Consider the following 26,477-nt stretch of genomic DNA (forward strand, 5'->3'; position numbering starts at 1 on the left):
AACTGACATTTTTCTACAGATATAAGATTTTAAACCTCTTTTTTATTTTGAAAACGTTTCTACAGTATATTGAATTGCTTATATTCATAGGCTTAATACTAATGTCTTCCAAGAAATGGTTAATTATGTGCACGATTGACGTAATTAAACAGTAATCCTAGGGTTACATTCTCTCCTAACTAATGTAAAAAAAGCTATGCCTACAAATCAAGTAACATATTATAATTTTACATATGTTTACATATACAAATACCAGCTCACTGCAATCATCTGTTTTATATGCTAAACAGAGAACATACAGTAACAGAAGACAATAAAAAAGAGAATTTTGAACTGCGGCTCTTTTTTATGTAACAGGAAGCCACAAAATCTTCAAATTAATTTTCCAAGCTTGTGAAGATGTTAGAAATCTCAGAAGAAGGACCAAGTCATGTGCGGCGAGTGAAGGCAGCACAGGAACTGAGGAAGCTTCAACTGAAGATCAAGGATGATTGGATGGAACCCTGTCCTATAGCTACAGGCAAGCCAGAACAGATTGTTTTCCTTCATTCAGTGTAAAGTACCGTAAGGTGACATTGTTAATTTAGTACATCAGCTGCCATTCAGGAAATAATTAATTAGTGCACTTAGGTACAGTTTGGCTTATGTTTTTTTTTTTTTTTTAATTAAATTAAATAATTGATCACATTTCTTTTATATAAGAAGCCATTTATTGTCTGATTTTATCTTAGAGATCAGTTCGCCAGATATTTCTAGGATGTCTAGCACACCTCAAAGGACCATCCTGAAACGCAAAACTAAGTCAGCTGTGTCACCTTCACTGGTTCCCATTTTGATATGGATTGGAAGGAGAGTGAAGCAGTCAAGCTGCAGAGAAACAATCCTGAGGCAAGCCCCTTCCGTTTCCCCTCAGCCCCTGCACGGAATATCCTGCAGGATCCTCCCAGAAGCTCTCCATCATCAATGTAACAGGGAAACCAACTGTGTAGAGACCTATTCAGCCCATACGTGATTCACGTTACTTTTTGTTCCCGTTGGGTAGGGAGTGGAGAGAAATGTGTTAATTATATTGGACTTACAGTACTAGGTGTATCCCAATATCTGCATATTATGTCTAAAATAACTTTTTTTTACAATACTTTTTTCTTGTAATAGGATTGGTTTCCACTTGGCAAGTGTTGTAATTGCTGTTCATTTTAATGACGTATTTTACATGGCACACATACCCACTCTCTGTCAGCTGTAATTGAAATGATCAAAATGTTTTAAAAGTGTATCATCCTTGTTTGAATCCTAATGAATGCCATAAGCGCTTTGGTTACAGTAATATTAACTTGTATGCTCTCAGCTGTCAATGTGTTCATCCCCTCTGTGATAGGACCATTTTTTCAGTAAGTGGGAATGTGAAGGAGGAGCCCACTGTCACCACAGGCAACCTCACAACCAGGATACAGAACACTGTACTATAGGGGTAAGGACAGTAAATAGTTAGAGTGATCAGCTCTCTCTCCCCCAGGAGGTGGGTTACTTAGAAGATTCCCCTTTACAGGAATCAACCAACTAATGTATTTTTAATGCAGTTTTCAATAGATTCATGACACAAACGTGTTTTGTACTGAACATGTTACCTAAGAACATGCTGCTCAAATCAAAATGTGTTCAACCAAAGGTAAGGAACAATAAAGGCACAGGAGAGAAGGGGGGATGGTCAGGCTGGGGGGGGGTAGCTCTGCTGACAGTGTTGCTGTGGTCTACTAAGAAGATCCTTTATGCTGAAGAAATTTAAAATCCCATTGAGCTTGTCAAATTAAAGCAAGGGTATTAACCTCACAGCCTGACTGAACACCCTCTCTGAAACTTCAATCCTCTTTACCCAGCGTGTGGGAAATCATGAATACTCACTGGATAACAGAGGGTCTTAAACAGCTCATCTGCTCCCCAGGCCAGTAATACACAAAAGTCTCAAAAACTACAGGCCACTGCTGAGTTCTCACAACCCCATGCCCTGTGCTTCTTAGAGGTGTGATGATGGGGGAGGGAGAGAAGAAGAGGTGCAGGTGCAACAACCATCAGACCCCCTGCCTGACAGACCTGGAGTATGATGCCTTCATCACAGGGCAGATGCCAGGCATCAAGCAGATTGTGGTTGTTTGTGTGGTCTCCTCATCAAACCCCCAGAGCAGCCTCAGTGTGGACATACTGGAGAAGCTGTATGAGAAGAAAAACAAAAACAGAAGCATGTCTTGTGTACACGTGCTGAGACAATGAGCCTAAATAAGAAAACTGTGCTTGCGCAGGAGTCAGATAGACAGACACAGCAGTAATACACATATTAATAAAGAGGTAAAGAAGTAATTCAGGGATAAAAACACCTAGGACAGTATTTAGATAATCAAAATAGACGAACATTTTTCATCACATTTTTTTTTTCTCAACCCATCTTCTTGTTTTAATCTTTTTGAAGATTTCTGCTGTGACTAAGTTAAGACTAGAAGGCCATTACAACCTGCTGTAGCAGAATGCAGTTTGTTGTGAGAGAGTTATTACGTGAGCTGGAGACAGCGGTTTTAAGTTCCTTAAGTTGCTTTTTGGGGTTAATTCTGTTTAACAGCTGACTGTTGTCCCCTTAAGTGTAGCATTTGCATTTCAAGATCCCAGGCTAAATGCTAATTGGAAAATCCACAGGTTTTAATTGTGTGACAGTTCAGAAACTGCCCTTTCTTTTTTTTTTTTTTTTTGGTCCTGGTGAAACAATGACATGTGGAAGTAATGTTCAAAAGATTAGGAAGCACTGTAACAGCTGGTGACAAACTGTCCAAACAAGATCAAGAAGTTTAATTGATAAGTAAGTCTTGCTTATTTCCCTTTATAATTGTAATCACTTTCAAAGAGGTGTATGTAAATGAACATGCAGTTTGTGTAAGTGTTTGTTTATATTCAAAGAAGAAAAGATTTGTAAAGGAAATTCATGAAATTGTATCTGGTACAATGAAAACCTGTTTCTGAGCCTGCAGAACAAAATAAGTGTCCTTACGATCCTCCACTCTTTATTTTTGTATGAGGTTTTGTGGGACGTGCTTAGAAAAAGTGGTTACACCCTCCATAAACTTTTTCCAAACATGCAACAGTTTGAAACTGGCTTTCAGTGCTGAGGCCAGGGATACAGTGACTACTGAAGTCTTGTTTATATTTAACATTAATCTGTTAAACCACTTAGCGGCTGCTGTATTTTCTTTTGTGCCCCCAGTGTCAACTAGACTCATTCCGCCTGGTGAAGTATGACCTCGCCACAGCGGGGACGCAAACTGTCCTGCAGGGTTCTCTACTGCTGCAAAAACTCAATGTGGCTCCTGGTATGTTTCTGGTAGGTGACCAGAGCATTTCTACACACCTTATATACTGTAAATGGTCTTCTTTACTGCATTGGAACTTACTTGCGACTTGAAAACAAAAAATTGCAGATGCAGCACTGGAGTAAAATTTCGGGCCATAGACTATGTGGCAGCAATGTAAGCTTCAGTACTAGCATATAGATGCCCAGCGTACATTTTAAGCATAACTACTGCAGCCGCCGGGTTGAATTTCATTGACATAGCTTTGAATTTAAAGGTCCTCTGCTGAACCCAGGACATGTGAATTTCATTATTTAATATTCATTCTTATAGCAGGGTATATTGAATAATACTCCATACATTGAGTTATTTTCAGTAATACCTGAACATAAATTTTGTGAATTTCAAATTACAGCACACCCAGTGTTTTGGAGAGAGGAATTGTAATAATGTAGTTGACTCCCAGGGGCAGCTGTCTTTTTCTGATCTTGGCAAAGTCTTCCTGACACGTGCAAATCAGCCTTCCTTCAGACTCCTAAATGGTATCCAGTGGAACACTGCTTGCTTATTCTCAGTACAAAACATAGTTCACTTCAGAGTTATGTGTGTACTCATGAACATGTCAGCTTCTACGACCAGTTTGTTGCATTTTTGCTTTACATCAGCAGACTTGAATTCATAAACAATAAGCTAGTTTCTCAGTATAAACAGTTTTACAACAATATACATTATTTACATGTATATGTACCTACAAAATGGTCATGGAGTCTCTCTTTCTCTCTCTGTATATATTAATAGTTATTTTGCTTACAGTAAAAATGCAAATATCTTGTTTAAATTCTATATCAAGGCTAGTGTTATTATTACATAAACAAACATAAACATGAATATATAGCTTTGTTATAACATAATAAAAATGACGTGTCCTGCAGAATCTAGATGAAGGAATGCAGTTACAGCAATCTGCTGTATTAAAAGTGCCCTCCCACCCAAACAACTCAAAGCAAAATGAATCTAAACTAATCTAAAAACATTTTTGTGATCAAGATTATTATTGGTTTCAAAGGGGAAATAAATAGCTTTTCCTGACTTTAATCTTTCATGTTCCTTTCTTGGTGGTAAGGTCACGAACATAAAATCCTAGCTGTTTTATCAGAAGGGCATATCTGCTTTAATATGGAGCTGTAAAGCTGTAATGAAGGGTTATTTGGCTGTAAAAGTCTTAGTATGTCTCGATCAAAGGGATTGTCCAGATGTCCCTCTTCCAGGTGGGCTGGGAGTTTGTATTATTCTGGTTTATGTATTGAGCATAGACCCCTCCGAGCTTAGTTCACGTCCAGCTGTGCACTCTCGTAGTTGAAGATATGGCTTTGTCATATTAAGTGAGGCAGCAGACTCATTCAAAAGAATGGACTTTACAGTTTAATCTGAATCGTCCAAGGCAAATATTATTGTAGAACTAAAATGGATTATTTCTGCATTTCTAAAACATTTCTGGCATAACAGAAACAGAACAGAAACAGCGAGGGTTTACTGAAGCAACACCAGAGATCTTTGAAACATTATAAACACTGGTTTCCTTTTTAAAAACACGTTTTCAGCAAAATGTTGTAGGTTGCATGGTTTTTTAAACTGTTTTCCGTACCAGTGGTTTAGTGTGAGCCAATGTCCATTATACCCAGAAAACTGATTAGCCTGTGCCTCAGAAATCAATCAGTTCTCACAATGGTAACAAACAGTAGCCACCCATAATGCATCACCCAAGAAGACACCCCAAGCAGGCCCATTGAAATCCCAAAACGTTATCGTCATCAGTTTTCAGTGTTTTTTGTAAGGCGCTGAAAAATGTTCTGACCAACATCAGCCAACACTCCCCCGCTGAACAGATTCCAGGAAATGGTCCAGATGTTACTAATACAGTTGCACCCCACAGCGTCCAGATTTGCATATTGATGTTTGAAGTGCCTGGAAATGGAATTCAGATATGCCTCAAGACATTGTATAGAATAAAGTTGTTGTTTTTTTTTTCCAGTTATTTATTTTGAAAACCTCTTCATGTTTTCATGATATTGACTAAGCCGTCCAAAACGGGGGTTAATTATCACATTGCTACATAGTAACAGGACAGTGTTCATTAATTTTAAATAAAATGTATTCAGTGGACAGACAAGAGAGGGGATGAAGGGGATCATAACCCTTCTGTTTTGTTTCCCCAGGTATCTGCTGGGGTAGAAATCCAAGTACACTGAACTTGCAGTTCACTAATGGCTTTCCACACCTTTATTCACAGATGTACATTTGTGGAAAGCTGCTGTTTGCGGACTATATTTTTAATGGGTACAGCAGCTCTATTAAAGACTTACAAAAGCAGATTTCTATAACGTGGCAACTATCGCATGAGCCTCAGTCTTCCCTCAGATTTCAGATTCAGGTATTCTTTAGCATTTTTCCATATAACTTGTATTATTTATGTATTTGCTTACTTATTTAGGAATAGGAATCAATGCTATGAAGGTGTACATATGATTAAAAAGCAGATGGGCAATTTTTGCACTGCCAACAGTGGGGTACTACAAAACTTAGTGTGTCGTTAAATACAGCATGCTGAAGGGTGTAACCTATGACCTTTCCTTGCACACCATGACAGCTTCTAGCATTTTCCAAGGCTTGTGCAAGTGATAAAAGAAGGGCTGCTGTGGTCTTTTCAATTCAACAGCTGTTGCAGACTTTACACTGAGCTGCATGGGACCAGTTGTTGAACATTAACCCACAATTAAATAGTAAACATTACTGTTTGTTTTACAGCCTTCATCGGGAAATTCCACAACTCAAGGAGAACAGGGAGAGTGCAGCACATCTCCACAACGTGACAGATGTCAATCAAAAACTCCCCTTCACAAAGACGAGAGCACAGTCCAGGTTGCTGACAGGTACAGACATGCAATTATTTGCATTTTGTCCTGTAGGATAGGGCAGAGTAAATGAAAATAACCAGCAGAATCCTTCAGTAAAATAAAAACACAGTTATGCCTTGGAACTGGATGTGTTTATATAAGATGGCTAAAATAACAGCCTTATCATGTGTGTTATCCCTGACTTTGGATCTGTACACATTAAAGGGGATTTTAGAATCCAGCCCTTTGCTAACAGAGCTGTACCATCTGGTATGTAAAGACAAATCATTTATTATTTTTCTAGTAATACCACCAGCACACTGAATCAAAAGATTGATAAAAATCATTGAAACGGGTCATATTAACAATAGATGCAAAACTACAGATAATATACATAAACAATTGGTTTTAGCTTCTGTATGATCTCAGACGCTGTCCTATTACTTACATGAAGATTGAATGCGGGGGGCCCAGTTGAAAGCACAGTGCTCTGGTGTGTTCGCACACCAGCGATTGACACACCCACTTAATGTACTCTCAGAAACAGAATGGATACATTGTGTCTGGGTTTACATGAACAGGCGCTGATGTTCGCTGCTTCTTTGCATTACAGAGCAGTGTCAGCTCAAGAATCAGTGACGTTTAATATGTTCAAAAGGAGCTACCTGCTCTGTGACAGAAAGAAAAAGAACCAACCATCTTTCACTTTGAAGGGCCATTTCAGAAACCTGGATCTGATGAGAATTGTTAAACAAAACTTGAATGTATCCATTGGAACAGCAGTAGTTAAGGTTCTAGTTCAATCAGTGTTTAAAACATTCAACAGCAACGCAGAAGCAGATTAATCCAGTCACAGATAAAGAATCTGGATTCCCAAAATGCAAATGTTTTTGGCATGGACTAGTGAGTGTTGCAAGTGTACAGCTATGACCAAAAGTTTTGCATCGCCCTATAGAAGTAACAAATTGTGCTTCATAAAGTCAAATACTGTACTACTATTATGGCTTTGGTAGACTTTTGCGATATCATTTTGTAGTTTCTTTGATTACAAGATGTTAAATATTAAATATGTTGTTTTTTTTTTAGCTGTAGTGTTTAGAGGACATGGAGTGTGGAAACAAAGACAAATCACTAGTGAATCAATACTTTGTACAGGAGTAGTGCAATATTTATTTAAAATATCAGATAACAGAACAGAGTCAGTGGTTTGTGGTGACTAAGTGCAATCCAAACAGTACATGTGCCTTGTCAACGTCCTTCAAACAACATATCACAAAGCAACAACAGTAAGGAGGGCTTTTAGATCACACACAAAAAACATTTTTAATAAAAGGTCAATTTCATCATACAAATCTAATAAGTAAAATTGTTATTTTTTTTCACCAATTGTGGAATTATACAGTCTTGCTAAAATATGTATTTGCAGTGAACAAAATGGTAAAACTGTTTGTAAAATAAGTTGTGACAGAAAAAATCAAACATTTTTTGGAGCTCTATGTATTGTCAACAACAAAATATCACAACTTTGGTGATGGTAATCGTCATTTCTGATACAGAGCCTTGTACCATGTTTTTGGTTTACATTAGATTACAAATACAGTAATCCGTCACATATCCAACTGTGGTGGAACCAGAGTAAGGGTGCGTAAATTAATCATGTTTTAAATACCATTATACACAGCTGTAACAATTACTATATTTACACAATTACTGTTTTGAGATTCAGCTTTTATTAGGGAGCTCCCCTAAATCCCGTTTAGAAAGACACAGGGTGTTAATGCTTGTGACAGAGTAGTCGTCTGCCATGTGGGTCCATGCATTCGCTGCTGAGTGACAGACAGGAGATAGAGATGGAGGCTGACGTTGATAAATTGATACGTCTCACAGGCGAACAGGATTTATTTACATATCAACACACTGAACAGCTCATGTGACATTACCAGCAATGACAATGCACGGATCACATATGACACAGTGTACGAACACTTTGGTAGGATCTACAATATTTGAACTAATCTTCTCTGTTCAGTAATAAAGTAACACTGCTGAAGAGGTTGATCATGGCGGATAAACAGCTCGGGTGGATATGTGATGGATTACTGTATTAGTTTTAGGGCTGGTTTCACAGACCGATTAGAACCAATCTTGGACCAGGGTTGCTGATTTTTTTTTTAAATTGTTTTTTAAATAAGTCTGATTTATTTGATTTAAATCAGATTTTTTTTTTAATTTAAATTGATATTTTTATAATTGCTCTTTAATTATGGAATTTTTTTGTAGTACCGCAGTTGTAGCTCTACCGTCCCTCCAAACTGTAAATTTAAGAATGTTGGAAATGGTGGTTTGCGAACAGTTACATACCAAATTACTCAGTCTTAAATGAATACATAAATAAAGCAAGTTTTTTATCATTGTGGCATCCTCTGAATGTGAACTACAAGAATGTAGCGATGTACGCCAGAGAAAAATATCCCTCAGCGGAGTCATTCTTTTCTTTTACTTTTCTTTCTTTGATTTCCTCTTTCTGTGTCAGTCCAAACACACTCAGTTGTTACTTAGGACTACTTTGCTTTTTATAGTGTGTTCAGTTGTTAAAGTGCCTGATTGCCCCACTAAATAAACCTGGTTTCAGCAGGTCTTAACACAGCACTCAATTGTCTGTTTGGGACCCCATTGCGCTGTCATCAGAATCGCTTCAGCGAATATGTTAAAGGGGCAGGCTGTCTATAACGGGGCAAGACCTCACAATACCATTTCAGTGCAGTATTTTTTTTTTTTTACGTCTTCGCTCCATTTTTACACTTGCACTTGCGTTTGGGCTGTGATCAGAATACAGTCCTAAGAGTTTTAATTTATAGACGGCAAGAGTTTAAGTTGTTTGTGTTAATTAAATGTTTTTAAAACATAGTTTTTGTGTATTTTCCTTGAGAAAGTATATAAAATGGGTAGTAAATGAGAGAATTATTTAAAATCAAGTTTTTTTTAAATTAAATCAAGCGATTTAAATCAAGGCTTGTGAAACCAGCTGGCAACATATCATTTTACCCGCACTATGACATCAAAACCCTTTCATCCTTGTGTTGTAATTAAACAGCATGATGTGCAATAAACAACCTATTTTCTGTAACATCATTGAAAACCCCTTTGCCTTTTGTGAGCTGAGTTGTGAGCAAATGACTGCTCAGCAGCACACAGTCCTAGTATGTACATATTGGTAAAACACAATCATGGGTTCCCTTTAGCATAGAATGTTGTGTTAGAATACAATTGAATACACTCCTCCCATCTCATCATTTGCATATAACAAACACAAAACTGCATGCAATTGTAAACCGTTCAGCAGATGTTGGCTCAGACATTATGAATGCAGTATCACTGCATTTGGTTTACAGAAGGCTACACAGTTATGTAGCAGATGAGTGTCCAAAAAAAACCCCACACCTTAATGAAATAAATCAATCAGGTTTTAGAAATACATTCAAATGTACAGGTACCATACCCAAGAACACAACCTGTACTTTCAACTATACTTGGCATACGCTTTGTTCTCTACACAAAACACCACTACTGTGTAGTGACAGAGGCAAGGCCTCAGCAGCTGTTACTCTGGTCAGACACTGCAGATCAATCCCCATCACTGATTAAGTGTGTTTCATTGTTTAAAGCAGCATGGTATGTCTCTGCTTCAGTTGTCTGTCCGATATTGTCACCCACCATCAAAATACTGAGAGAAAATCTGTTGAATTTCAGCACCTTGCTCCGTTGGGTGGACGGTAGGGCAGATCTACTCCTTGCAAGGTGCTTTGATACTACATTTCCATTGTCCAGTGTTGCCCAGCTCAGACAGAAGCATGCTCTAATGAGTTCTTGTTAACCACCGTTCTTAAACCGCTCACAGTGGTTTCTTACCATCTCAGACATACTACCAAACAATAAACATGTATAGAACGCATTTGTGGGAAGACCGAGCCATCCTGACCCATTATGAGGTATTCATCTTTTGAACTGCACAGCCAATGTTGACCCTCCCCCCACCCCACCCCCCCCTCATGTAGAGGGGAAGAGGTACAGTTAGAAAGGGGGTTCTAATCAAGAATGATTTCCAGAACAGTATTATGGACAGTGGAAATGAGGTACAGGAATATTAAAGCATTCTGGTTACATATTCTGTTCATCCATAAAAGACAATACTTTTCTGTCATTAAAATAAAAGTTGTGTTTTAAAATGACACAATTAAACAGACATAACTTTACAGGATTTCTATAAATTACAGAAAATATTAAATTAATATCCATTTGTACAGTTTCCAAGAATGCGTGCCAGTAAAGCAACTCCACCTTCTCTATTCCTCAGAGTCACTGCTCAGTTTTCCTCCGCCCTCCCTCCCATCCCCATCCTCATCCTCATCCTCTCCGAAGGTCTGCTCCTGCATGCTGGAGAAGGCATACGATCTGGCCGCTGCCTGAGCAGCTAAAGCAGAGCTGAAACTAATGGCTGCAGACCCATGCAGTCCACTCAGCCTCTCGTGGACAGTGGCTGGCAAAACTTTCTCCAAAACGTCCTGGGAGGGCATGGTTTCAGCAGCAGCTGCATCATTCTCAGTATCTGCTTCCGTCCCGTCGTACTGATAGTGCAGCAGTCCCTCATCCCTGTGGGAGTTCAATGTCTCCCTGTCTGTACTGTCCTCCTCACTCTGCTCCCCCTCTGGCAGAGCACAGCAATACTCTGTCTGACAGTCTGCAGCATTGCCAGTGAACTCACTGCTACAGTCACCCTCCTCTTTAGGGACATGATTATACCGACTGTACTCCTGTGGAGGGGAGGCTGTGTCCAGGGGTGAATCGGGGGTACCAACAGGCTCCAAAGTCTCTGCAGGCACTACAGGCTTCAAAATAGCTGGAAAGCAATATAAATTAAATGTATATGAATAAATATGTAAAACGCATTAAAAGTTTAATAGACAGGACTATAAACCATTCAATACAGGCTACAAACTGACATATCTGCATTACAGTATGTGGCAAGCTGTTTGAAAGGACCAATGCTGCTGGCTGTGACCACTCAAAACCTATTCATTCCTATTCTCAGCAACTGTAGCATGAACCTGCAACCCCTAAATCCATGCCATTGGGCATAAATTAAACGCCGGCACCACTCTGAAAAACCATCTGAGTTGCCAATACCCACCTCCACAGTCTTTATCACTCTCCCACACACTTTGGTGGAATTGCCTTTTTAGGATCTAGAATATCAGCACAGACCGTTTCGCTATGTGCAAGCTTTTTCGGCCAGGCTGGGTGTCCAGCTGGGTCATTCACTTCACATAGATTAGATTCCTCTTCCTCTTGGCAGCATTTACTGTATAGAATATTTCATCCCATTTTAACTCCTCGGCACAAAACCATAGTTAGTACCGAGATGCTTCCACTTTAAAGTTCAAGTTCAATAAATAAACATCTGGTTCCCACAGCTTTTTCCAATGTGTTTACAGTATGATCATGCTAAACAGCATCACAAAATGCCTTGTTCAGTGTGAAAATACAAATATTTTGTCCGTATTTGTGCATTAGAAGCTGGTTTCCAAAGCATTAAATTAACATTTTTATACAAGTTTTGTACTTGTTTTTTTCATATACTGTACCTCTCATGGATGTGGATGACATGAAAGTAGTTTGCAATAGATATATGGGAGGGATATATGCATCTTCCATTCTAATTTTCTTTTTCCAAATCTACCACTGCAAGTCCTCAACTCCTCTGTCAATTATGTATAATATAACCACAGTCAATAGTGAAATGCAGTAAATACAAACAAAAAAGCAAACAAGGGGCTCCTGAGCGGCGCATCCAGTAAAGGCACTCCACGCAGAGTGCAGGATGTGCCCTACATCTTGGAGATCGCCAGTTCGAATCCAAGCTATGCCACTGCCGACCGTGGCCAGGAGATCCCTGGGGCAGCGCACAATTGGCCAAGCGTTGCCTGAGCGGGGAGGGTTTAGGTCAGCTGGGGAATCCTTGGCGCACCAGCGACCCCTGTGGCTGGCTGGGAGCCTGCAGGCCTACCAGCGTGCAATTCAGAACTGCGTGCTCCTCTGACACTGTAGTTCCTGTAAAGGCTTCACAGCGGGCTTGCAGTGCGAAAAAAAGCGGATGGCTGACGGCACACGTTTCGGAGGACGCGAGTGCTTGTCCTCGTCTCTTCCGAGTTAGTGCAGGGGTTGCAGCGGCGAGTCGGGTTGAATAATTGGGGATTCCAAATTCAATTTAAAAAGCAAACAAATGATAATAATAAAAAAAAGACATGTTTTATGTTTAGTATTCCGCAAGTAGGGATGACTCATTCGAAACTGTCCGACCTAATGCATGTGCCTTATTCAGTCCTTACAAAAGTTACAAAATGTTCAACGTCACCTACACTCAAAATTACAGTCATGTAATTAACACAATCTCATGCATCACCCTGACCTTGATCGCTGAACAGCAGTTGCTTCCACTTCTGCCTCTCCATCTCGGAGGCTCGGAGACCCAGCACTGATTTGAGCTCCAGTAAGACCCTCTTGGATTCCTCGCCTTCCTTCTTCTGCCGCTCTCTCTCCTCCAGAGACAGGTAGTCAAACCCCGCCCCCCCGCCCTCTCCATCCGACTCGGAGTCATTCACATAGGCTTCCAGCTCCTGACGAGGCAAATGTGCTTTTCAGTAAACAAACAAAAAAAAAAACTGCAGTGATTCTGACTAGAGTCCCCTCTTTATGCAATTCCTGTTTGGTCTACAGGAGCAGACCTGCCTCCTCTTTCGTCACTTACTGCTTCCAGTTTATCAACAACAACAACATGCTCTGACTTTATAAAGCAAAGAGCCTGACTTTCTCAGTGCAAAATTGCTCAATTTCCAAATAAAAAACTGCTTATCTTTCAGAACTAGACAAAACAACCCTGTGTATATTGTAAGAGCTTCTACGTACACCTAATTTGTTCTTTTCAACAGCAGCAATTTGTTTATATCACTTTACAAAAGTATTGAAGCAAAAGCTTAGTAAATCTGACTCAAAATCATGACACCTCAAACACATTTCATAAAATCCCTGTTTTTGTCAATAGTTGTAATTAAATATGTGATGATGAAACACAGTGGTTTTTAGATGGTAATAAGACTACTTATATAGTAGACCCTCTTGTTCCTGCTCTCTCAAACAGCTTGTGTAACACCATCATACTTAGTACCTGCTCCTCTGGGACGGGATCTCTGTCCTCGATCAGTGTGACAGGACGGGACGTGGGAGTGAGGATAGGAGTGAAGCTCTCATCTGGAGTTTCAGGCTTTCCTGCAGTGAATATTAGAGGGCAGCAAACATTAGCTGACTGTATCAGCAGTAATATATTGATTAGAATACCACATACTGTACAGAATAAAAACACAGAAATATATTTAGTTCAGAAAACGCAGCACGATTACAATAAAACACAAGTCCCTGCACCCAGTCCTCAATGAATGTATATTGTTGACATCATCAGGTGCCAAGAATCTGAGCAATCAGGTCCCTGCTAAACCTGCTCTGAACCGACCACACTTACAGGATCGCAGCATTAAGTCTTACTCGAGTCTGTAGGTTTACTATTAGGAATTGTTCATGCAGCTATAGAGGAGGAACATTTTATTTAATAGGACCCTTACTGCTCAAACTCCTGGCTGCTGATTATTTTAATAATAAACTTGATTGATAGGGTACAGTGGACAAGTGTGAAGTTACATAACCTTCCAATGTTTATCTTCTAGTGCAGGATTAGCCTGATTTTAGAAAGAAAAATAGTTCAGTAAGGCACGTTAAACAGAACAGCAGACAGTTTAAGGTTTTGTAAATTTAGAGGAGTATTCCGAGTACTAAAATCTTAGTAAATAGTAAGTATGTGTGTGTATATATATACATACACACACATCTTTATTATAGGACTATACATCTTATGACAAACATTTTAATTAATGGGTGAACTCTTGTGGTTAGATAACCATTGACTGAACATAAAAACTGGCCTGTTTACCATATGAATAGATCTCCCATCTGTTGCCTAATCTCCCAACAGGTGATATGGAGGAATGCAACAGTGGTAGTTGTAAGGAAATGAGTCACAGTTATTTCCAATGAACTAACTTAACCTTTCATAGGCCCATGACTACAAAAGAGCTACATAGACCACCGATGCACTGAATAGGAACAGTCATAGGCAAGATCATCTTTTTACCAGAACTCACTTGAGTGATCTTCCTTAAATGAGCAGACATTTCAAAACTAGTCACTCTTCAAACACATACAAAACATTATTTTAAGCTAGTGGTACCCCTAAATGTTATCCATTTACTATCAATGCAGAAGAACTATGTGAAAAATGTCCACATTTCAAGCCAGAACTCTTTAAATTTCTTACTGCCTGTCAGAGCTAAAAGAAGAGCAAATGGAAGTGACGTGGGTCTGTGTGGAATTTTATTTTGTTTGGGTTTTTTTTCCCAGTAAATGATCATTTACCTGGCACCCCAGATCACAAACCATCACAGAATCCAGTCGGGTGCAATCTTCTCAACTCAGAGGATCTGTTTAGATATTACTGTTTTTGTGAATTCCTCTTTAGGTAGGCATCCCTGCACAAGGTTACCAAATGGGCACCAGCTAGTTAAACTCCTCTGTGTCATGCTTAATATTTATACTATAAAGCAAATGTTACCTTTGCAGTTCGTGGCTCTGCGTACCATTTTGTCAACCTGGGACACCGCCTCTTCCCAGCAGCTTGAGCTGGCCTGCATGTGTGGCTGGATCAGCTTCAGTTTCTGCTCCAGGTCCTGGTACACTGCGCAAGTCATCTCCAGAGGCTCCCCGGAAACCATCAGCTTCTCTAGGTCATCCTCCAGAATGATCACTCTGCAATAAGGAAGGAAAATTAAAAAGTAGGAAACAGAAAAAAATTCCTACCAATATGCCAATAAACCCACATCCAAACAATTAAAATAAGAAAAAGCATGACGTGGAAAAGTAATAATAAATGTTCCCAAATAAAATAATTGTGTATAAAATGGGTAATAAGGCTACACAATGCTTTCAAATTATTGAAATCACAAGTGGTGTGCTAAATAGACCTGGCTTAAATGAAGATGTAAGGTGCAGATTGTAGATGACACCAAAACAAACAAATGAAAAAAAAAAAACTAAAAAGGGCCAAGAAATACATCTGCTACATGTCACACTCAAATAGTAATGTCTGATCACAAAATCGTGTAACTGTGGGCCTAAAGCCCACTATTACCACCAAGGTAAAAACATAGCAAATTGCAACCACAAGATAGCTGGCAGCACGTACTCATTGAGCAGGGCTTTGAGATGGAGCTGGAGGCTGCGCACGGCAGTGTACAGGCTGTTGAGCTCCTTGCACTTCTGCCTGGCCCTGTTGGAGTGCTCTCCCCCTCCCTGCGGCTGGTGTTGTGTCTCGAAGTAGCGGTGGAACTCATAGCTGCGGCGCAGTTCCTCCAGGCATGTGGTCAGCGTGCGGTGCAGCGGCCCTGACACCTCCATCACTACTTGGTGCATCAGATGCTCAGGGCTTAGACCCAAATCTGTGGGCATGTGCACTGGGGACAGGAGCAAAGCCAGCCTCCGGAAGAACTCAGAACTTTGCCCTACCCACAGCTGAAAAAGTACCTGTTAAAAGCACAAAGCAAAAACATACCTCAGGGTATTACCAAAATATGTGATATTTGGTGTTAAAAGCAAGCACTGAGAAGTTTGCCTCAAGGACATTAAATTCTGCTGAGATATTTAAGAAGCAGAATGCAACATCTTGTTTACAGCAGAAAAAAAAAAAGTTTGCCTCCTTGATTATTGCAAAATAATCTATCTGTATGGATGTAAATGGTATGAGAGCTATATAAAGTCATCAAACTCTCCAAATAATATATTATAGGTCAAATCAAACTAGTATAAATACTGTTCTACCATAACGTTTGTACCTTTCCTTTCTGGGTTTAGTGAAAAAAAAAAAAAAAGGCCCCGTTACCTTGAGCGCGGGGAGACTGTAGTCGTCGGTGAGCTCCTGGGCCTGCTCATCTGACAGCTGTTCCTCGCTCAACCCTAAACCCAGCTCCTTCAGGGGCACCGCTGACACATAGTTCGTCACATTGTCTATCTCTGAGTTCAGGGGGTACGTGCAGGAAGGGGTTAAGGAAAGATCAGAAAATATGTGTCTCTTTCCCATGTACTACAGACATTGATTAAAAAAAAAAAAAAGTGTGCAAGCATGTGTGTGAAAACAAAAGTTATAGCTATAGATTTGTAATGCCCATAGGCCAAAAAAACAACTCTCTAGTCTACTCCATAACTTGTAGAATACCACTGGTATTGTTCGTATATATGTTTCGGTAAAAGTCAGAATCTGGTCAATCTTAAGTTTTAACGGTAAATACACCTTTTCCATTAATAAAACAATCATTAGTGAGCTTACAATAATGCACAATTGAGCAATTTAAACTAGTTTAAAATGTCACTTAACAATACTGGGATCCACTTATGTTGAACAAGCATAAATGTAAAAAACAATTCACATTGGTGTTGACGGCTATTATCCGTAGTTTGATAAAAAAAATAAAAATAACACTCTGTTAAATGCAAATTAAATCATTTAGGACCTTTGTTTTTTTCCCCAACAGAAAATCATACTTTGGTCATGACAGGTCGTTTATAGATATATTTACTTATTGCAGTATTTTATGGCACTTGGAGTTACACAGGACTCCCGAAGCCTTACAAACTATGCACGAAAGCGAGATATTCAGTCATTCAGTAAATGCCTGAAGTAAAGCGCCATCATGTTTATTTCAGACATTAGCCAGTAAATCTTGAGATAACAGAAGTACTGTTGTCTTTTCCAGGTCAACAGCAGACCTCGCCCCTAGCAGTAAAATTCAACTTGAGTCTTACAATAAACAGCATAGTGGACAGATTAATGAGAAGCAGCTTCCTGGTCTGTGTTCTTCTGCTGTTCATTTACCCAGCAACCGCTCTGCGGCCTCAGATGAAAAGGATATGACTTCAGCATGTGGCAGGTGGCCAGCCGAGAGGCTCGGAAGGCGGCTCTCAGGGCTTTGTACACTGCTTTCCGAAGGCCGATCAGCTGCTGGCTACGATGTCGCCCGGCTTTATTAAATGGACAAGCAGCACTGACCCTGTCAAGCAAACTTGAAAAGTGAAATGTGATACAACTGTACAGATGTCCCAGAACATCTCGAACTACACACAACAACAAAACAGATGGCTGAAGGGGCTGGCATAATGGCTTTGCTTCACCAAGTTACAAGAAGCTAATGGATAGGGGTCTGGTATGCACTTCAGTCTGTGCTCTCTGTACTCCTGTATATCATAGTGAGCAAGCTGGTTGTCAACTTTCTAAATATAAAAAAGTTACACTGCTGAAGATGACAATTCAGACAGTGCCTCATAGTACAAGAAGTCAATTTTCCAGTCACAATGAATTTCTTAAGAATTATTCAGTCTTTATTAATTTTGAGTACTACATATTGTTTGATGTAAATAAACTATTTTGGAGGAAGAATAACTGGAAAAAATGCAAATTCAACACCATATGGATATTTAACCAAGTGGAACCAATGGCTTTTTTGTTGTAAAATTACTCTTTGATGTTGCATATTTTTAAATTTAAATTTTAAATTTTAAAAGAGTAGTTTCTTTATCTTACATAATTAAACAGTTATGCAAAGATTGCATTTAAAGAAATTTGTGTAGCCAGAGACATTTCATCAATAGACTAATACCCCTTCTCCACTGGCACATCTGACCCGTGAGGGCTTGGCACGGTACGGGTATGGGTGGTCCTCCACTGGCTATTTGTAGAGCCGAGCGAGAACCAAACCGTGAAACTCCAGCCCCACAAGACCTCTGAATGAATCCGGATGCAAGCCAAGGGCCAATTAAGGATTTTCCGTCAGTAAAATCATATATAATAGTAATATATATATATTATATATATATAGATATATATTATATATATATATATATATATATCATATATATTAATATTTTAGTCAACAGTGCACGTTGTGATACATACAGATACGGCTCTCGTTGCCCTTGCGCAGCTTTTTTTTTTTTTTTTTTTTTTTATAAAGACATTCCTAAATATAGTTACAAAATATAGCAATACAAGATACAGCTGTACTGCTGATCTATTCATTTTTGAACAGCATTTGTTTTTGTGCATCTTTTGGCAAACTGAGTTAATTAATAACAACTGTCTTTCGTTGCTTGCGACGTCAGTAGTGCGGCTCAGCTCTGCAGTGGAAAAACAACCCAGGCTCTCCTTAACCACACCGTGAGGGCTCAGTACGTCCCTGGCGCGGCTTGGCTGTACAGTAGAAAACAGGCATAAAACCTTGGTACAAAATATGGAACTACAGCACTGGAAAAGATGACTGCATGCAGATTAGGATTATCTTCCATACCTAACAATGTAATCTTATCAGGACTGGAGTTTCTGTAAACCAGCATCTGCTGCTGTTTCTCTCCTACACAATGCAGACCTGATAAAGTGATGGAATGACAAACTTCACAGAAAATACAAGGAATTCCACAGTTCTACTTTACAGGGGTGAGAGATAGAAGCTTTAACTAGTCTGTTACCAAGTAACCTGAACAGCTTTCAGAGGGAGGTGTGTGTGTGTATAGTTGTATTATTTTGTACATGGAAATATGGTATTTAAAAAAAAAAAAAAAAAAAAAAAAAGAAGTGAAGAGAGACTTACAGGGTGAACCCCCTGGAGATGACTTCTGTTTCCTGAACGAGGCGCAGTGCTTTCCTCACCAGGCTGGTGAAGGCGCGGCTGTTGGCTGTCAGCTCCTCCAGCTGGACGTTGCACTTTCTCATAGTCATCCGCAGGCTGGCGGTCTTCCAGAGGCTCAGCCCCCTGAGAAACATGAAGGTGGTGAAAGCGAGGAGGCCGGGCCCCAGGGCCACCCAGGACACATCATCACAGAGCAGGTGCAGGGCGATCAGGACCCCGATAAAGGCAGCCAGCACAGAGAGGTCCCTGAGGAGACAAAATACTTTATGATTAGTTTTTCATTGCTTGTACCTGCTCTCAGTTTAGATTACAATTTACATTATTTTAACTAATTTGATCATGTCACCCAGGCTGCCAACTGGCAGTAATATTTGAGTTTTATACATTATAGGTAAAAAGATAACCACAAGGTCAGAATGTTCTGTGTTAATATGGGGTATAAAGCTGAATAGGCTGGACACAAACAGAATGCAAGAGGGAGAATCTCTAAACATACAACAATAATATTATAAATGGATAAAAAAAACAGTATTCATATGCAGGCATGTTTATAGGATGGTATTCCAGAATACCATAGGAATGGCCAGTAAAAGTCATGTGGTACTGAAAAAAAGGAAGGAGCAACCAACTTAAAGCCGCCCCCCACCCCCAAAAAAAGAGCAGAAAGTCCATTGTGCATATCAATCAACATACTTGTCTCAAGAAGTCTACCACCCTGTCCTATAAAACCTTTCAGTGTATTATTTACTTTCAGATTAACCTAGAAACTAGTGCTCTGGCCAAAGCATAGTTAAACATGTCTGCGAGATAGGATAGAAGCAGCATTTTCAAGGCACTACCAAAAATTTAGAGTTGCTATGAAGCGCAGGCCTAAAGTGTTGCCATTTTCCACTTGCTCAGAGTGTCCTGTGGACAGGATACTGGGGTCGAGAAGCTCAATCAGCTCCACATCCTCCTGTAGCAGCACTTCCTGTTCCAGGATGGTATGCAGCGAATACTGCCGAAATCCCACATCCTAGTTAAAGGAGAAAAAAAAAAAAAGAGGCGAGATTAAAAAAAAAAAAAAAAAAAAAAAAAAACACAACACTGTTGACTCATTGGCTCCCAGAGGAGCCTGAAACCAACTGTGGGGTCTTTCTCTAACCATGTGCATGATTTGCCCTGGGCTCCAGGGAAGCAGAGTGCTCCACTTGAGGTTTTGTAACAACAGGTGTGGCTAATGGAAGGTGTGCTTAATCACCGCGAGTCTGATAAGCTACAGCTGGCATGGGGCTGTGCTAAAACACCAACATTCCCTGACATGGAAGACTAGAGAGAAGCTGGGTGTGTACTGGCTTAGTTACAACTTATTAAGAAATAATAACACTCACCAACTGCATCTCTGGGCTGTTTGATGCTTTGCCTTGCTGGAAGGGGTTCAACCTCAGAATAGCGTCAGCCAGTTTCAAGAAAAGGCCTCGCTGAAAAACAGCATACAAAACATTGTAATCCTTTCGGATAGGGCCCACTGATTTAAAAACATCAATATAAAGCCACAATACAAGCCAAACAAATAGCTGTATCATTAGAGGACTAGCCTGCAGAACACAGAAGTGCTGAACTTTTGCAGGAGACCTCATGCACATCAACCACATCAAAAATCAACTCCCACTGACCTTGAATTATCAATCTACTCTAACTCTGACTTGTTTCAAAGAACCTCAGTCTACTGTTTGTTTCAGAGAATGTAGGTTTTCTTTAGTTAAGTGCCCCAGCAGACAGCATTACCATGCGCACTGAAGTCACTTTTAAACTCATAATACTAATGACAGCACTGCAGAAAACATTAAACTGGCATTGCCTCCCTTTGTCTCTCGTGACAGGGGTGGAGGTTTCTAAACGCAGGGCTGAAAATCAACTATATCCAAGTAAACAGTTACAGGAAAAGGATTCTACTGAACTGGCGGGACTTTTGTATTTAGGAAGAGGAACATCCCATATGATACCTTTATTTAAATCTATGGAAACAATGGTATTTGATAAGAGCAAAACACAGAAGCCTCTAGTACAGCGTGACAGTATAAAATAAAATAATTACATCTCCACCACAGACGCAGAGTCATTTGTGGAAATAAAGTGTACTGGAAAAAACATTATGCAAGCTCTTTTGCCAAGCTTTGTTACAGCATGCTTATCTTTTCAATTGCATTATTCTGGCTGACTCATTTAGACCAAGATGCGTAATTTCATTTGCTGGTGAACATTATATAAACCCAAGTCAACCCAGTAAAGAAAAAAAATAATAATTAAGAAAAACAAATCTGACCATGCAGGCAATGCTGTGAAAGGAAACACAGCCCTTGCCTTTTCATATCAGGAAAGAGAAATTCCACATTTAGGAATGCATCCTATTTTAAATGCTATATCTGGTCCTGGCCTTGAAAGCTGTATTTGTTAGCATGCTAAACTCATCTGACTAAATTACATTAGCTTACCATGTTCACTCCTCTCCCAATTGTTGTGTTTGATGCAGCTCACACTCACTTTTCTCCCTGGCTTAAAATGCATGAATATTAAAAATAATAACACCTTAATTCAAATACTCTTCTAACAAACTCAATCTGCCCATTTCAGGTACATTGTTATTGGGAGGGGAGTGTTCCCATAATTAGGCTAATCATTTTGTACACTCTAACTCAACTGGAAGTTTTTTTTTTATGTATTTAATTTGTTCATGTATTTATTAATTAATTTAGCTGTGAGTGACACACAGGCTAGTTTATGCTGTAACTTCTTGATTTCAGCCGTACTAGTTAGGCATCCTAATTGGATCTTGTAAAATGATACATAGGTGATGAACGCTTCCCCTAACCCCACCACCCTCTGTCTAGAACCAATTCAGCTTAAACAAAAGGCCTCGGGAATAAGCTGTGCCAAAGTACATTAAAATCCTACATGGCAATAAAGAAGCTCCTGCTAGTTCACCACTTTGTCCAGAGGGTTCTGAGGGCATGTGATTAGAAACAGTCGGGTTCTTGTAAATCCTGCAGAAGAACTGGACTACCCACTTAGCCCTATGAAATACATTTCAAAAGGCCTAATTGCCGGTCGAGCTTCTCCCTGTGATCACTTTACTTCTGTATCCCCTCCCCTGGAGGGCAGTCACTTACTCAATCACTAAAGAAGACTTGCCCGTGCCATTACATCTCTGCACTACTGAGCTCTGGCAAGTAGCCACGCTTTAGTTTGGATCCCAGCCAGTCAGAAAAGGAATTAGACTTACTCACATCCTGAAAAAGGATGAATACAATTTAGTGTACCAAGCTCCTGTATTAGCATGTGTATGAATACAGTGGTGATTGAGCCAATCTTGCATTAATGTATTTTGCATGTAACCTTTTAATCTGAATAAAACAGGGCCATCCAGGGTCAGTTAAACTAACAAGGTGTACATTAGTACAATAAGAAACATGCGCAGGTCAACAGATAGCACATTGGGCAGCTGGGAGGTTGTTGAGTTTCAGGACAGAAATGTGTCTGATCCTTGCAGTTTCCCTAGTATACAGAGGTAAGACCAACTTGGACATGTACTTTCTGTACAAGAATGACTTCACACAATCTTCAGATTGTACAGCACAGTAATATATACTGTAGCTATGTAATCAAATACTTGCATTTTGTATTAAGTTACCACCAAATGCAAAGATGCCATACTACAAATTTGGCAACATAAAATCCTTCCCTAATAAGTGTCCAAACTTTTCATTATAAACCTCATCTGATCTCAGCCAATGGTTTCCAGTACAGCATACATTATTCCACAGTGTCTGTCCTCTAAAGGGACTTACACAGAAATACACAAAAAACATTTGTTTGGTTTCAACTTGAGGGAACTGCATCGGACAGTCTTGCTTAAATGTGCAGTACTGGCCGGCATTGCTTGTAGAAGAAGTTCCCTTCTCCCTTAAAAGAGATTCATGCTTATGACAGGTCATGTGATACAATAAATGCAGCAAGAAGAAATCATAGTTGATTGCTGAAAATGTACAGAACAACACAGAACACTCAAAGTCATCATCCTCCAAAGTCATAAGACTGAACTCCTAATCAAACAAACAATCTGACCACAAACGAGCAAGACAAAAAAAAAAAAAATAATATATATATATATATATTATATATATATATATATATATATATATATATATATATATATATATATATATATATATACACACACACACACACACACACAATTAAAAGAAAGGCTTGAGTTTCAACCAAAAGCCAGTAGGGCTATGCAATTGATCATAAGGGTGCACATTTAAATAATGCCTTCCTTTAAATCAATAATAAAAAAGGCAGTCCCCATTGTTTTGCACTAAATGAGATATGCATGCACTATTAGAGGTTTCATTTTCATAACCATGACACACAAATTAAATCAGTGATAGTATTTAGATTTGTCAAGTTTACATTTTAGACAATTCAGGGTGTAGTCAAGCAGGTCAGAAAACTGTGTTTTATCTACAGTCAGTTTTATGCAGTTGCGGTTTTAAAAACCATGGCCACTACCAAAAAAAAAAAAAAAAAAAAAAAAAAAAAGGTCTAGTTAAAAAACACAATTCTATGGCAACGTATTACGCAAAGGATTATGCTACTGTAATGGCTATGATAAAGCCAACCAAATTACAAAAGAGGAAAGCTGAAGCAGCATGACCTGGAGGAACAGGGCAGTGGTTCATGAGCAGCACTCACTCTTGGTGTGGTGTGGAAATCCTGTTGGTGGAGCCCCTCCTCTCCTGGGCATTGTTCTGCCTCCTGGAACACAGCTGCACATGTCTCGAAATCTGTGTGTCCTAAATCCTGCAAGTACTGGAACAGCGGGGAATTCTGGTGACAGGGAGAAATCTAAAGTTAGATCTACAAATTACTGAAATTCACAAGAATTCAAGCATGTTATCAATGACCTTTAGGAACAAATAATGTTAACAACTATAAGATTTGGTTTCTCAGGTCTAAAATACTGTACTATTGAAAGATGAAATTTCACATTCCTGGTCCACTGTAGTATTATTATTATTATTATTATTATCATTATTACTATCATTATTACTATTATTATTATTATTATTATTATTATTAATAATAATAATACAGTGAATAAAACTTTTCATGAACCAAGTGACAAATGTGTAAATATACCTTATGGAATATCATATAAAAACATGTAAATACCAATTAAAATGACAATCTTTTTAGTAATAATCACAGATCATACTGCTTTCCTCACTGAAACACACAAAGCTCTTGGCTGCCAACAGCACCATCATACTAGCAAAACACAAACACTCTAGCTCAGATAATGAAAGGATTTCTATAAAGAGATAAACATTTTACTTCCGTTATCCAGTTGCCAAACCACTGGCAGAAAGCAAGCTCCTGCCACTGCAGGAAAAACAAAATAAAATAAAGTTCTTAACATCTGATTCCTGGCCTCTTGACCCACTGAATCAACTGAGGACTAAAGTATAAAAGCTTAAATTAAGAGGTGAAAGCTTCACTTTACTGCTAAATCATTACCAGTTCTGTATCCTAGATTTAAAATAACGAATCAATAAACTTGGCACAAAATGGATTACATTGCAACAGCATGGCAGGATTTACATATTGCCAGTGGAAAGAGTAACTCTGCTGCAAATCCAATTAAGAAGCACATGCTACTGATCAATGGGGTTGCACATTGACTGAAAAACATACATTATTCTAGTAGGGTCCTTTGACATGCATACTGGATACTGTAAAGCAAGAGTCCAAAAAGGATATGCAGTATGCTGGTATTCAAAAATATATGTTTTATGCTGCCTGAAAGGGTTACTTATTGAAAACTGTATATATAAAAAAAAAAAAAAAAATCTTTACACATGGTCTCTTTGATTCTAAATATATAAGCATGTACATTCAAGTGTATAAAAACAAATATTCAATTCATGTAATTACATATTTCTCAAAATTGTGGAGTAGAAGGAAAAAGAGCACCACTATTTGAAGTATGAAATCTACTTTTGCACTTTATCATAAAAAAGAAAATGTCTGTGAAAATCATTCAAAGGTTTTTATACTGTAATAAACATGACAGGTTTATCACTCAAAGATTGTACAATTAATTAATTATTTTACAACCATGAAGCAGCCAATACAACACCCCCTTCGATAAGAGGCATCTATGTGAACTGACAAACTCTGAAAACATAAAATATTCTTGCTTTATTTATTTAAGATTATATATATATATATATATTTATATATATATATATATATATATATATATATATACACACACACACACACAGCATTGTTCAGTTGCATTTTGATGCTGTGTACGTGTTACTCATTTTAATGCGTTTTGAATTTGTGAATATTGCTACTGTATCTGTGTTCCAAGTCTGGTATTGCCTGGAGACTGTCAGCACAGACCAATAGCTTGCACTAAATACTGATTCTAGTATAATTTAGAATGATGACTCTGATCCCCTGCTTTGAACTACGCTGTAAAAACAGTATTACACTATCTAATAATCAAAAAGTCTGAATAAGGTCTCATATATGTTTCGTTTCTGTTAAATCCAGCATTGCATTTTATTTTATTTAATTTAATTACAGGTACAGTAGTTTGATAAACGACCTCTGTATGCAAAGTGATTGTTTTCAACTGAAGTGAATCACGACATGTCATTTCTCAACATGTCACCCGAACAGCAGCAATATGTTGTTATGACTAACGTAGTATAATGAAAGAGCGGTCTATGTTATAATATACAACTTAATTTCACACATACATTCAGTCATTCTATACATACACTGACCTATTTTTTCCAGTCTCCGCCCAATTCACAGTGCCAATTTAAAATGCAAAAAAATGCTTATAGTACCTGGTGCTTGGGTTACACATTAAAGTGATTAACACAAATATACCAGATAAAACGGGTATTTGTGTAAACACATGCAAGCGTATTCTTATGAATCTCTTACAACACTGAAATAACATTCGGTATCTTCCAATTCTTAAAAAACAAACAAAAAAAAATATGATACGCGTTTTAAAAATGTAATGTTTAAAATAGCTCGCTAACAACAGCAGTAGCCTACAGACTGACATTACACGAATACATTCATTCAAACAGCACTGCGTTACACTGTTTCAAACGTTTTGCAATCAAACATAATGTATAACGCAAAAACTGTCACTCCGATGTTTCTGTTGTTTATTACAGAGGTGATCTGTTACAACTGTTTGCATAACGCATCTGGAAACATTGCACCAACCTCGAATACCACATCTTCATCAAACTCCTCAGTCATTGCTCTCCGCCATGGACCTCCAACTCTTTAGCATTGTGGGATTGTAGTCCAATTCAGGCGCAGGCGCTGTAGGG

General features: G+C 38.8%; 1 protein-coding gene across 2 annotated transcripts; it reads right to left on the bottom strand.

Annotated features, from left to right (window-relative positions):
• Positions 1–8,788: 8,788 nt before the first annotated feature.
• LOC121318287 (vezatin-like) lies at positions 8,789–26,465 on the bottom strand. 2 transcript variants are annotated; one of them, XM_041254799.1, is made up of 12 exons: positions 26,368–26,465; positions 23,800–23,934; positions 20,433–20,522; positions 19,902–20,077; positions 19,024–19,308; positions 17,293–17,430; positions 16,266–16,413; positions 15,573–15,910; positions 14,943–15,136; positions 13,449–13,549; positions 12,693–12,900; positions 8,789–11,123 (listed from the first exon to the last, which is right to left on the bottom strand). In XM_041254799.1, exons 1-12 carry the CDS (start codon positions 26,401–26,403, stop codon positions 10,570–10,572), a joined length of 2,403 nt encoding a protein of 800 aa, XP_041110733.1. In that variant the 5' UTR covers positions 26,404–26,465; the 3' UTR covers positions 8,789–10,569. The 2 variants fall into 2 exon arrangements, with proteins under 2 accessions (XP_041110733.1, XP_041110732.1); XM_041254798.1 differs by having other exon boundaries at positions 17,293–17,442.
• Positions 26,466–26,477: the final 12 nt, after the last annotated feature.

The sequence above is a fragment of the Polyodon spathula genome, chromosome 7, assembly GCF_017654505.1.
Source record: "Polyodon spathula isolate WHYD16114869_AA chromosome 7, ASM1765450v1, whole genome shotgun sequence".
Lineage (NCBI taxonomy): Eukaryota > Metazoa > Chordata > Actinopteri > Acipenseriformes > Polyodontidae > Polyodon > Polyodon spathula.